Here is a 13,600-nt window from a genome sequence, read left to right on the forward strand (position 1 = left end):
TTTTCAGACAAGGTTCTAGCTATTGCCTGGAGGTCAAAAAAAACGTTGTCAATCACAACCCTGACTTCACTTAGTGGCTACAAACTTGAAAGGGCAGGGTTAGAGCAGCAGAGCTATGAGTTCATGTAATAGAAGTTGCAGGGGGCTGACATTTTGGTGTATATCTGTTGAACCAGACCACCTAGGAACTTAATTTTTTTTCAAAAATGAAAGCTGAAAGTCTGGAGATTAGGGAGACTCACCTGAAGAGGACCCCAAAAACCCAGAGTCCATTTTCACCAGAACAACTTTAAAATCTAAAAATAAATTGGCAACCACCAGGAATGTAACAGCTATACCCACTATTTCTGAATCTTAACCCTTTTCCATTCTCTCCCGTTCTTTCAGAACTCTTCCTTCCTCCACACTGGAGGACATGCTTTCAAGTGGCAAACAGTCTAAAATCACTCTCATTCTTCGTGTGGGTATTGCTGACCAGTGCTACAAATGCTTTTAACATTGGAAAAGACTCTTACGGAATAAAAGCTGTTCTTATTTTTGCAAAATTGATTTACCAGAAGTGTTTAAGTGAACTCATGAATATCGTTTACCTAAAAATCTGCGGAGTTTCATTGTATCTAACTGGAAGTGCTCTATAAGTCCATGAAGATTAAACAGGTGGAAGGTTAAGGTGACTAAACTGTTTCCTAAAAAACAAACACAAAATCATCTTTAATGGGAAGCATTTTAAAATGTACATTGGCTAAGTGATTTTAGGCACGCTACTAAATGGGCTTGAAGCTCAGACATTCACATAACACACACTTCAGACCAGCTATAAGAAATCTGACTTACCAGTTTTTGCAAGTAAATGCAAGCTATTATTTATTTATTTATTTATTTATTTATTTATTTATTTATTTGCTTTATATCCCGCCCTTCCTCCCAGCAAGAGCCCAGGGCAGCAAAGAAAAGCACTAAAAACACTCTCAAACATCATAAAAACAAACTCATTCACAGCCTAAGAAAAGCAGCTTGTTCAAAGCAAAGTAGTAGTAGTAGTAGACTGGCTCAGTGTACAACTGATTTAAATAAGAATATAAACTTCTAGTCTTACCGTTTGTCAGCCTGTCAAAAAGGAAAATATCAAAATTCCAGTTGCCAACTTTCTCTAGCATACACTGAAAGCAAAACAAAAATAAAATTTTACAAATAAGTTAAAAATACCTATCTCAGTACAATGCATATTTAAATCACATTGCTTTCACTCCACAAGTCAAGGCTAGATACTGAAAGGGACACTGGCAAGAATGTAAAAAGTGATCAGTAGCATGTCTGTGACCACAACACTTCTTTCTGTTTCACAGGCCCCAGAAACAGTCATACTATAACTCAGGTGTGGGGGACCTTTTTCAGCCCAAGGGCCACATTCCCGTCTGGGCAACCTTCTGAGGGCCACATGCCAGTGGTGGGTGGGGCCTGGGGAAAAATGAGTGGAGCACTGAATGTAAATATTACCTTTGTACAGCAGGCTAGCTTCCACACACACACACACACACACACACACTCACTCCATACCCCATCCAGACAAGCAAGAGGCATTATCAGAGTTCAAAGACAAATTCCAGCTAGCCAAAAGCACTTGGGGTATGAAGCAGGGCCAGTGAGGGATGTGGCCTGAGGAGAGGTCCACGGGGCAAAGGAAGAGGCCTGGAAGGCCACATTTTGTCCCCCGGCCTGAGGTCCTCTATGCCTACTGTAACTGATCTTGCTTAATGGGTCCTATAAAGCCACAATGTTCTTTCATCTAGAAGTTATATTAATATCTCATGTGGAACAAAGCATTAATAAAACATGTTTTTCTGTAAGATACATTGATGGTTCAATGCAGCCAAATCTCAGCTTAATAAGCCAAGATACGCACGAGCTTCATGCACCCACATACAGCCATTTTGCTTCCACCTCACTCCTCCCTTCATGCAACTGGGAAAACAGCAAGGAAGCCACAGTTAACCATAGTTTTCCTTTATGTATTAACTGAAAGCTATAGTTAGTTGCTTACAAAGTAGCTAGAATATGAAGCCATGGTTATCTAGTTCGTTTCTGTATAGCTCTCCAAAGGAAGCTGTGGTTAATTGCGGCTTCCTGGCTTGTTCATTAACACAAAGGGATGAGCAAAGGCAGCTATGTCTGGGTTAAAGATAGGATCTGCTTGTTGGTGCTAGTTCGATCGCATTCCACTGAACTGGCAAGCAGTTCCATTCCATGTGTGTTTGTTTTCCATTATCTTCTGCTTTTATAGGTTCAGGTTTTTTCCTAGTGGAAAAGCTCTTTCTACCACTGTACCAAGAGCAAGCAAGGCTGTAGAGACACCCAGAGGCAGAGACACAAGAGGGGAAGTGGAGAGAGGAGGGGTCAGCCTCACTTGCTATTCTCCTGCGCTGGGCTGGGGGAACCACCTGCATTGGGTACCGGCTGTTAAAGCAAGAGGAAACTGTTGCACTCGGGAGATCACACGTAAGTGGCACAGAGCACCCCACAGCCACTTCTAGTAAGGCTGTGCTCTGTGTTCAGACAAATCATGAAAAACAAATCAATTTGGGCCTCTCTGGAACCTTTTTTTTTTGATGCTACAAATTGGGCTCCGTCACTTGCAGCCTCGTACAGAGTGGATAAAGCATTCCAAGATATTCGTTTAAAAAACAAAGCCTATTCAGATTTTTTTTTTTAAAAAGTTGCACTCACACGTTAATGTCTCTGACTGTTTTGCTGTCTGTTGGGCTGCATTACATTACACACACACACCATGCTGAAACATGAACAGCAGGAGGGGAGAAAGCTCTGGTGGGGAGAGGGAATTGCCTTTCAGTCATTATGCTCTTGGGTGGGATCACACCATGTAAGGAAAACGCTGAGTCTCTCCCTTTAATTGACAGCTCTTTCTGCAAATCAGCAGAGAAAGCCCCGGAGGAGTTCTGCCTCTGAGCAGAACGCAATGCTTTAGCAGAGCCTCTGTACTGTAGAAATAAATCTTGCTTCTTAAGCCCATCTGCTTTATCTTCTTCCCTATTATAAATGTATTTAACTCTGTCTGTGTATCATGCATCTTTTTTTTAAGGTTCCTAAACTTATATTTTCTTTTCTATCCACACCCCCTTTCACTGTTTTGAATCTAATTTGTTTTTCCAATTTAATTCTTTGATGTTTTAGGAGCCAGCCAGCTGTTTGTTTGAATTTCTTTTACACTTTTCTCTTGAATAAATTTATTTTTTGACTAGCCATTTTCAGACTATTTTATTTTCATGGTATTTAGTATTAGTAGCCCTGTGGTCTCTTTTCTTTTGTTTAAAACAATCTTGATTATCTCAGAGTCTGGACTACCAGCCATTTTGCAATATTTATTTATTTTAAATTATTGATAATTTTCAGTCATCATCAGCATTATGAAATATATTAGCTAACACCACCCACAGTTGTGGTCTTTTTCTTCTGTCTTATTTACTTTCCATATAGGCTACTATAATTACTGTTAATAATTTTCTTCTGCCTCTGTTTAGAAGAAATATTAGCACTGCTGGCCACCAGTGTGTGGACTTTTCTGTAGTTTCTCAGAGCCTGTGTGGTGTAGTGGGTAAGGTGTTGGACTACGACCTGCGAAACCAGGGTTCAAATTCCCACATAGCCATGAAGCTCACATGACCTTGGGCCAGTCACTGCATCTCAGCCTCATGAAAACCCTATTCATAGGGTCGCCATAAGTCAGAATCGACTTGAAGGCAGTACATTTACATTTTTTCATATTTTGAATACATACATTTATCATTTATTTAAGCACATCCTACAATGAATTATAGATTGGAGGGGACTCAAAGAAAAGACAAACCAACCGCCAAATCTTATTCTCTTCCCATTACTTAGAATGTTTATTACTACTAGTACTACTTCATATATGATATAGCCTAGGAGGATACACCCTACACAGTTTTATTATTACCCAGTCAGCTAAACCTTGATGGCATTTATTCTTAGCCTGTACTGACTAATGAGCACAGGCACACACAGTATTGATTAAAACATCTTTTTTGGAAAAAGCAAAGGTTAAAGGTGGCTAGCATGAAACGCCCTGGAGCCACCAGATGAAATTTGGCAGGATTAGTCCCCTCCATAGAGGCTTCCCAGTCCCCACATTTCATATCCCTATGTGAACAAACAAGAAAGTTGTGGCCATTTTAATTTTAAAACATTTTAAACCTTAAAGGTGGTTAGCATGAAAACTCCTGTGGCTACCCACCTGACACACTTAATCTCTTCTTTGGGGGCTACCATGTCCCCAGATTTCATGTCCCTACATGCATATATTATCTCCATGCTACTGCCCACCTGTGCCTGCTGATGCTGCCAACAAGAGCCCAGTATCACAAACTGAATTTTAAAAAAACTCAGGTTTTTTTACCCCAAAATCTTGAAGGAACAGGGCAAGCACAGAAGCCTGAGTTGGCATGACTGAGCACTTGAAGTTTTTTTAAAAAATATTTTTGGGAAAAAGCTGACTGAAAGGTGGCTAGAATGAAACCCTCCAGATCTACCCAGCTGAAATTTCACAGGGTTAGTCCACTCCACAGAGGCTTCCATGTCCCAAAAGCTCATGTCCATGAGTGAAAAACAAGAAAGCTATGTCCATTTTAATTTTAAAACATTTGAATGTTTAAAGGTGTCTAACAAAAATTCCTGGGGCTACTCAGCTGATATTACGCAGGGTTAATCCCCTCTTTATGGGCTACCATGTCCCAAAATTTCATGTCCCTGTGTCAAAAAACAGGAAAGTTATGGCTGTTGTTGCTTTGCAATGCAAGTTAATGGGATTTCTGGATATTGGTAATTGGATGGCTACAAATATGTACAGATCAAATCAGGCTTTATTTGTCTTTACAAATTGAGGCCACAAATCAGGTTGGGGGCTCCATTCACAGCCTCCTAGCTCCTTATGTGCTGCCCACCTGCTGATCCCAGTCCCATCCTGGGAGTTTGAAAAGAGCTGCCACTGCTTTGCCAAGAAATCTGCAGTGCCAAGAGACTGTGTTCCTGGCTACCTCTCTGACTATTGTTTCTCACCGGCTGCAGAGGGGTGTGTGTGTGTTGTGTGCCGCCACCACCACGACGTAAAAACTCAGTACTGGTTCAGCAAACACTATAAACATTTCCTCCCCTAACATTGTTAATATTGTTATATTTTATGTTTTTTATTTTAAAAAATCCAGTGTTAGGAAAATACGCAGAAGCTCACAGTACACAAGATTAGTCTGAAAGATAATAAACGTGTGAACTACAGGGAATTCCAGTGCATGAAGCATGTGCATGTCTTGGCTTACTTAAAAAGAGATTTTATCATGGCCATTGTCTGAAAATGTTCCACCTATTAATGATATAAAGCAAAACAATGGTTTGCTCTGTTACTACAATGCCATAGCATCCTTCAGTTTACACACTTCAGCTGCAATCCTCTCATCCACATGAACGAACAGCCTACCACACATAGATCAGTTGTATTGTGCCAGAAGATTTGCAAATCTGCTATACAGAGCAAGAAAACCCTAATACAAATTTATGCAGTCTCCTGTGGAAACAAAGACGCAAACATGTGCAAAAGTCATTTAAACATCTTTATGCACAGAACACACACAACCTTGTGTTGTGCCTGCCATCTTCTGGAGCACATTCACAACCTGCATCAAGGGAGGGAGCCAAGGTAAAATTTAGTGGCTTTAGACTATATATTTATTTATTTATTTATTATTTTTATTTATTTATTATTTCAATTTATATACCGCCCTTAGCAGAATAGCTCTCAGGGCGGTGAACAAACAAGATAAAATACAATATATCATAATAAAAATCATAAAAACATATACAAACAAACAACAAAAAACACTACAAAAACACAATACGATACGAACACAATATTCTAAAGCAATATAGACATCCACAGTTTCTGTCCAGTTTCTAAAATCACTAACAAAGTGAAATTTGGCAAAATGAAAGCAAGGAGACAGAGAGATCTGAAACAAATGGTGTTAGTTTTAAAGACTGAACAAAAGGTGGCAGAGTAAGGTATTCCCAATGTATCTAATCCAAGGACAACATTTGATTTATTTATCCGATTAGGTTTTATCCTTTGAAGACATTTTGGTCAATGCTGGTGTCTACCACTATTTCTAAAACAAGATGTGCTCATTTTGCTGTCACACTGCTCTAAAGTTTCATTCAGATTATTCAAACTATTTCCTGTTACCAACTGTAGTAATCTTATTTATGCTAATTCCTATACCTCTTTTGCTTATTTCTATGGGGGATAAATTTAAATCCAGAAGTCTTTAGTAGATGCAATACTATCATTTAGTGCTTGGTTATTTGCAGATCTTAACATACATTAATATTGCTTTCAGGGAAAAGTTACACAGTAGTTTTAAAAACAGACCTTAGCTTGTCCATTATAATCATCATCTAAAATGTTTGAAGAATTTGGAAGAGTGATACCACGGAAGAAACGGGAAGATCTCAAGTACCGCTGGAAACTCAGTAACCTTCGGATATTTCTTGCAGATACAGAAGCTTCAATTTCAGAATTTGCTGAGGGGAAAAATAAAGAGCCTTAAGATGTATGATGCTTCTATAAAACATTAAAAATTATATCTATGAGAACATTCATTTCAAGCATTTATGTTTTGTACAGCAATAACGTAGGTTAGCATTGGCATATTTGGAAAAATATAGTAACCTAAAATAGTACCGCATGTTTAGTTAGAGCATTCAGAAACTCCCACTATGCCCCCCCCCACGCCACTCTCTTGCAATTCTGGAGTGTCCAACGCTTCATAGCAGTTTTGCAGGCACCTGTAAGAGAGTGCAAGAATGACAAAAACCACCTTCCTCCTTCCCTTACACTGTTATCTGGAAACACGCTTTCCATGAATGGAGCTTCACTCATGGGATCTTAGGATCCAATTCTTGAATTCCAAACACATCAAAGCAATTGAACAACATGTTAGTATTGTAATTTTTGAATCTCTACATGCTACAATGGGACAGCTAGTGGGTTAGTGTTTGCTGAGCCATTCAGGTTTATGCTGGCTGGGATTGATGGAACTTTCAGTCCACATCATCTGGTGGGTACCACATTGGCTATCCCTATGCTACAATTATTGTACAATTGTAATTAAATTAGAAGCATGCACTTACAAAACCCAAGCCATCGTTAAAAACATTGCAAGACTAAATTATCAGATCACGATCACTGTGATGTGTTCAATGTATCCTAATTACTGAGTCAGTGAACAAACTTGAAACCTGCATCAGGCATAACACTACCAAGAGTTAAAAGGATTGGAAATAATCCTAAATTCATTTTCTGAAATCTAATAAAGTCAGGTTCTGAAATGACGCTTGGGAGTATGCACAGGTTAAATTTGAAATATTAGTAATGAACTCAGATGATGTTGGGAGTGAGGTATTGACACACATAAAATGGATGGGAGCAGGAATGAAAATCTGCACCAAGTAGAAAGCACTTGTTTCCAAAAAGTATTTGTCATTTTTCTATTTGCTCCTGCTGCGTTCTCTCATGATTACTGCAGCCACTACTGTCTCCCTGACACAAAAACATTCCTAATTTTAATGGTTATGAGGTAACTGTTCAGGAAAACAAACATCCTGCTTCATCTTTTAGTAGCATTTTCTGTCCCCTGCTGTTGCATTTGCCACAGCGGTGTCACTAGCCGGGTGCGGTGAGTGTGGACTGCACCAGGGTGACACCATGAGAGGGGGGTGTCACCCACAGTAGGGTTGCCATATTACCAAGTTAGCCGGGTTTTACCCGGATTCTTTGCATGCCACCCGCCGCCCGTTTAGCCCCTTAGCTGGCCCAGATTCTCAGCTTTAATTTTAAAAAAAAATAAGTTTCTAGGTGGTCCGGTTCTCGAGATATACATAAAAACGTCAGCCCCCCGTTAAATCTTTTTTAAACTACAGTATAGCACTTCATAGCTTTAACCCCACCCGTTCAAGACTGCAGCCAATCAGTGAAGCGTTTGGTTGACCTCTGGCAGTGTCTAGTAAACCTCATTGCAAGGCCAGAAAATGGTGGTTTCCCCCCCTGTTTATCTGAAAATCTCATAAATTGGGTAAATATATACATTTCAGTTTTTTCCCCTCTTGTGTGTAGGAGTCAGATTCTGGGCAGTGTTTTGAAAACCTTCCCAATACTTGCTTTTGTGGGGGTAAAAGCATTGCTAATCCCATATCTCCAGAGTAAATCCCATTGAATTCAATAGGATTTACTTTTGAGTAGACTTGGTTATGAATGTGCTGAAAATCAATGGGACTTTGGAGTGAATGTAAAAAAGAATTGTGTTTGTGTTCTCTTTCTGTCCCCCCCCCCCAGTCCTATTTTAAAGCAAGTAGGCAGGGCTTACTTAGGTATTACAGTTTTTATTCTGTAGGAAACTAATACTGATTTTTTTAAAACTAATACTGATTTTTCTGCAATGACCAACTGGTTTGACAATAAACTATTATATGGGCTGTATGTATTTATACATCTGCAGTGTGTGTGTGTAGTCTTTCCAACAACCCTGTGAGGTAGGGTTGGAAACCAAGGCAGCTCACAACAAGAAATAAAGCCATTTAAAATCCAATAACCATAAAAACAAGTATAAACAGTTGCAAAACAGCGTAAAGTGGCATGATTCAGAATTTTGGGTTGTGTGAATGAAGTTGCTTATCACTTGAGGTTGCAGTTCTGTTCCTGTTTGAGTAAGTTCTACTGAATACACTGGGACTTGCTTCTAAATAAATAAACCTAGGATTGCACTATAAATATCTTTACAGTTTGTGTAAATAATAAATATATTTGATAGTCATGCTTATATAAATATTTCTTCATTTATCATATTTTTGGTTTTTGGTTAGGAATCCTGACTGGTTGTGAGATGCTGAGTTTTCTGCCTTACTCATAGGAATCTTGTTGTGGGTTGGTATGGTATTACATTTAGGAAAGTGTTACTGCCTTCTGTGTTTTTTTTCCTATTTGCATTTCACTTATCTTTAACCTCACTCCGTTACAGCCATAGAAGCAACAGCAGCATATGCAAAATAATTAACTCCCATTAGTGATAAAAGCAAGAACTTATAATTATTATTTTAATTAAAACAAGAGGCTTATCAGTACTTTGAAGAGGACCAGATATTTATTTTCTTTCTGAGCCCAGGACTGGGTCTTTCATGATGCCCGGTGGAGGGGAGGGAGCAGGAGAGTAGTCGATAAGACAGACATCCTGGCATTGGTAATCTAATTAGTAAGGTATGTGTGGGGTTGTTGCACACTTCCAGGCCCAGTTTCATTTTGAGTAGGGAGGTGGAACCTGTGTAGATGTGGTTGATCAAAGGGAGAAGAAATTTTGAGTTAAGCAAAGCTCTGCTTTTATAAAACCTAAGAAACATACAGATACTTTGAATGTCTGAGTGCCTGCACCAGTGGAATACTGGAGGAACTTGTAAAACTTGCTGCAACAGTATTTACAACTGAGCATGTGGCATGAAAGACTCCTTTTCCTAACATTTTGGCTTGTTTTTCTCCACCCACCACATCTCTGAAATATATCATATATGTAATGGTTAACCGTACTGCTGCCCTGACTTACTTTATGTATGTTGCTATTTTGTGTTTTTATTATGTTTTTATATTGATTGTGCATTTTTATTGTTTTTATTATATTTGTAAGCTATGCTGAGCTCTGTTTTTAACAGCAGAAGAGCAGGATATAAATCCTCTTAATCAATCAACATTCCATAGTGTTGGAAACTAGAGTCTAGGCATTTAAGGCTGAAAATGTTAAGTTTTTTTTAAAAAAGATTTCTCACATCTTTCCCCAGTTTTTGGTGCTAATTCCTAGGCACAAAAACAAAACTGGACAATCCAAATATTAATAAGCAAATATTTGCATAATATGCAAATAATATGCAAATAATATGCAAATTAGCCTGCCGGATTTGTGGAACTGGAATATGGCAACCCTAACCCAGAGCCGCCCCACCCCTGGGCACCCTAGGTCTGGTACGGGAGGAGGTCATGCAGGTGACACCATGAGTTACCGCACCGGGTGACACCAACCCTAGTGATGCCACTGATTTGCCATAAAAGCCACTTCAAGTCACCTCCTTCCTGCACCTCTTAGACAACATGAGAAACTTTGGACCATGCCAGAGGATATCACATTTGGCTTTTTCCCAACGCCAGCATTAACTCTTCTCGGAACTGGCCTCACATAACAAGGGGCTTCTTTACCTGAACAACATGGGAAGGGGCGACCTTCCAAAAAAAAGGTAAGATTGAAAGAGGCTAGAGCATGTTCTGCTTTCTCTGAATTAAGATCTCCTGCTGCACAATTTTGCTACATGAAACAAATGTAAACCCCAGAATTAAAAAAAAAATAGAATACTTTCTTCAATTCACTAGACCACGGGTGAACAGAAGGTAGACTGGGTAGACGTCTGGACAATTTGCACTATATAGGTAGGCATTTTTTAAAAATTATTTATTTATTATTTGATTTATATCCTGCCCTTCCTCCCAGCAGGAGCCCAGGGCAGCAAACAAAAGCACTAAAAACTTTAAAACATCATAAAAACAAACTGTAAAACACATTAAAATAAAACATATTTAAAAATGTTTCTTAAAAATGCTTTCAAAACATCTTCTAAGATTAAAAACATTTTAAATAAGAAGGTTTAATAACATATTAAAAAGCAATTCCAACACAGACGCAGACTGGGATTCCCAATTGTTTAACAATAGTAATACAAAACAACTTTCCCATCTAAATTATGCTGCCAAAATTAAGAAAGCTAGAAGAAAGCTAACCAGAAGTGGACTATTTGCATGAAAGGACTATGAACCCAATTCAGTTTTGTAGTGACAAAAATTCCTAAGCTTAGAACGTGTGCAGAGGCACACTGTTCTTTCATTCTAACTAGCTGTCTTTTGGACCTGGCTCTGATAGGTAGATCTTGGGGGTCTAGTAAAAAAAATAAAATAGATCAAAAAGAATGAAGTCTGCCCATCCCTGTGTCTAGGCTACACTACAGGTTTTTCTGCTAGACTAAAATCCTTCAATTTGAAGACAGACAACCTGCTTAATTCATCAATTTTATGTGATTGTTATTGTGCCTTAAGTTTGTGAAATGTTAATTTTGGATCTATTGTTTGCTCAATTTGGGGTTGTTTTGTTTGCTCTCTTCTTTGGGATAGAAATGGTGTGAAGAATACCAAATCCTCTCAGGTATCTACCCCTCAAAGTGTGAAAAGCAAAATTTGTAGTCCATTTTGTTTTCATCCTTTCCAGAAAAAAAAAAAAGAATTTACCAAATTTATATATGAAACATTTTAATTTTACCTAATCAAAAATAGTATATGGTATCTCTAAGCTAAAGAACACGTAGAAAAGGGAGCGGAGAGACCCCACTGCAATGGACCAAGGCCTGTTTGGGGTGGGTGGAAGAGGAAGGAATGGATTGTATTCTAATTTTATAGTTTTGTATTAAAATACTAAAACTAAAACACTACATGGCAGTTTGTAAACCTTAAGCATGCACCCACTAACATGTGAACAATTAAATTTCAATGATGCTATTCATTGCCAGTCAGACATGTTATCTTCACAAGAACCCCAAGCTCTCTTTTTACGAGACATGTCTTGACATTTCAGCAGGATTTTAAATCTTTCACCTCTGCTTAAAGATGACATGATCCTGATCAGACATAAAAAGCCAGTCAGTTTGTTTTTTTCAGAACCTAAGGTTTATAAAGTTCTCTTCCTTTCATTCTAGAACAAGTTTTAAAAAGACCCACAGAAGTTAAATAATGAGCACGTGTCCTAGTAACAGCAAAGAAGCATTGATGATTTTGGAATGTACCCAGGTACAAAAGTATTATTCACAACAGGCTTTCAAACTGAAAAAAGGGGAGAAAGCGTATTATAAAAAAACAGCCTCAGTCCAAATGAAATAAGTACCTCAAGTAGGAGGAAGGAAGGGAAACTGGAGAAAGGTGGGTAAATTATAAAAAAGTAAAGATATCTGAAGATAATCAATTTTGGATTTAACATACTTAAAATTGGTTGCCTTTTAAAAATATAAAATCCATACATTCTTATTTCTATACTCCAATTCATCAGTTCAGAAGCAGATATTTACCCTTTCTTAACATGTAGTTCTGTTTACTAAACTTGTCCAGTTTTCATATTACCATACACCAACCTGTCCGCACCAGGGTGTGTGTGTGTGTGATGTGACCAGCTCTCTTTCAAATCACCTTTCACTTCCCATCCACAACTCACACATGTATTTACAAGAAGGCAGAACAGAAACACCCATCTAGAGTCAGAAAGTGTAGAATTGTAAGCCTTATTGTTTAAAGAAAAACATCCAAGTTTACAACTCCAATAACAACCCAATAACAAGATGCATTTTTTAGTCTCCCCAAAGTTATGAATGTTTATCCAATATATATTTTTGCTGAAATTCAAGAGAACGAGACCATTAAATCATTTGAACATTTTTAATTCCTATCTTTTGGGGATCCTTTTTTGGGCGACCAACATTTATTCTTGTTTATTTAAGGAAAAGCATGGAATTTTGACTCACTTCACTGCAGATGCAGAGGCCATCAGATGTATATTTAATTCTTTAATGTAAGACACACTATACTGGATCCAATGCTCCCATGAGCAGAGTCTCAACACTTGGTAATTGAAAGGGAAAGAGTTTATTTCTGGCAATTCCCCCTTTTCCCTTGCACCCACAAAGATTTGTTGCAGGGCACTGGGGACCCTTCAGAATAGCATGTGAGATAACATAGAGGGCTGCAAGATGGGGACAAGAATCTGCAAAGGTCACCTCCTCCACTGGATTGAAGGCCTTCTAAGTTTATGGAAAGACCCTGCAACCAGAAGGGCTTCTCTAGAACCAACCCAACGGTGCCAGTAGAAATGATAATTTAATACAATTTAATTTTCTCCAATTCAGTTGTTTTAGCTTTTCAAAACTGCAATTTTAAAAAAGAAAAAATTGACATGACACATCAAACCCTGATGCAAAAGGCACAAGATGTAGGTAATCAGGAAAGCTGCGTAAAGATAGCACCAACTTGAATTAAAGGACCAGTTTTCAATTAAATATCACTTGGGTAAATATACGATCATCAGTATTAATACAGTCACACAATCAGAACTAAGAACTTGCCTGAAGAACTAACATTAGCAGTATTTTACTTTGCTAATCTGAGCTGACTAGTTCCTAATCTTCCTGATATCCTGATCAAGCTATCAATTAGAAGGAAATATAGGATACGGGAAAAGTCAAATGGCTTTGTTTCTTTCTTAAGATGTTCTTTAAAGAAAATTAAATAGAAATTTCAAGCTCTAGTCTTAATCCCATTGTATGTATCCCATATGCAACTAGTGAATTCGTTCCCAACTGCTGATCCTTACTTATTTACTACATTTATATCCCACCTTTCTCCCATCATGGCAAACACAGGGTTACTTAGTCAGGTCTGGTCCTGGCCAAT

At 38.3% G+C, this 13,600-nt stretch overlaps 1 protein-coding gene across 3 annotated transcripts in view; it reads right to left on the reverse strand.

Moving 5' to 3' along the window:
- The window catches only part of PDE7A (phosphodiesterase 7A), an 86,427-nt gene that overhangs the window by 24,936 nt on the left and 47,891 nt on the right, over positions 1 to 13,600 (reverse strand). For all 3 annotated transcript variants that reach the window (XM_061600226.1, XM_061600235.1, XM_061600245.1), the window contains 3 exons: positions 6,455 to 6,606; positions 1,097 to 1,160; positions 591 to 686 (listed from right to left, as the gene is read on the reverse strand). In XM_061600226.1, coding sequence (XP_061456210.1) covers positions 591 to 686; positions 1,097 to 1,160; positions 6,455 to 6,606 — 312 coding nt within the window. The remainder of the gene's footprint in view (positions 1 to 590; positions 687 to 1,096; positions 1,161 to 6,454; positions 6,607 to 13,600) is intronic.

This window comes from Rhineura floridana, chromosome 1, assembly GCF_030035675.1.
Source record: "Rhineura floridana isolate rRhiFlo1 chromosome 1, rRhiFlo1.hap2, whole genome shotgun sequence".
Lineage (NCBI taxonomy): Eukaryota > Metazoa > Chordata > Lepidosauria > Squamata > Rhineuridae > Rhineura > Rhineura floridana.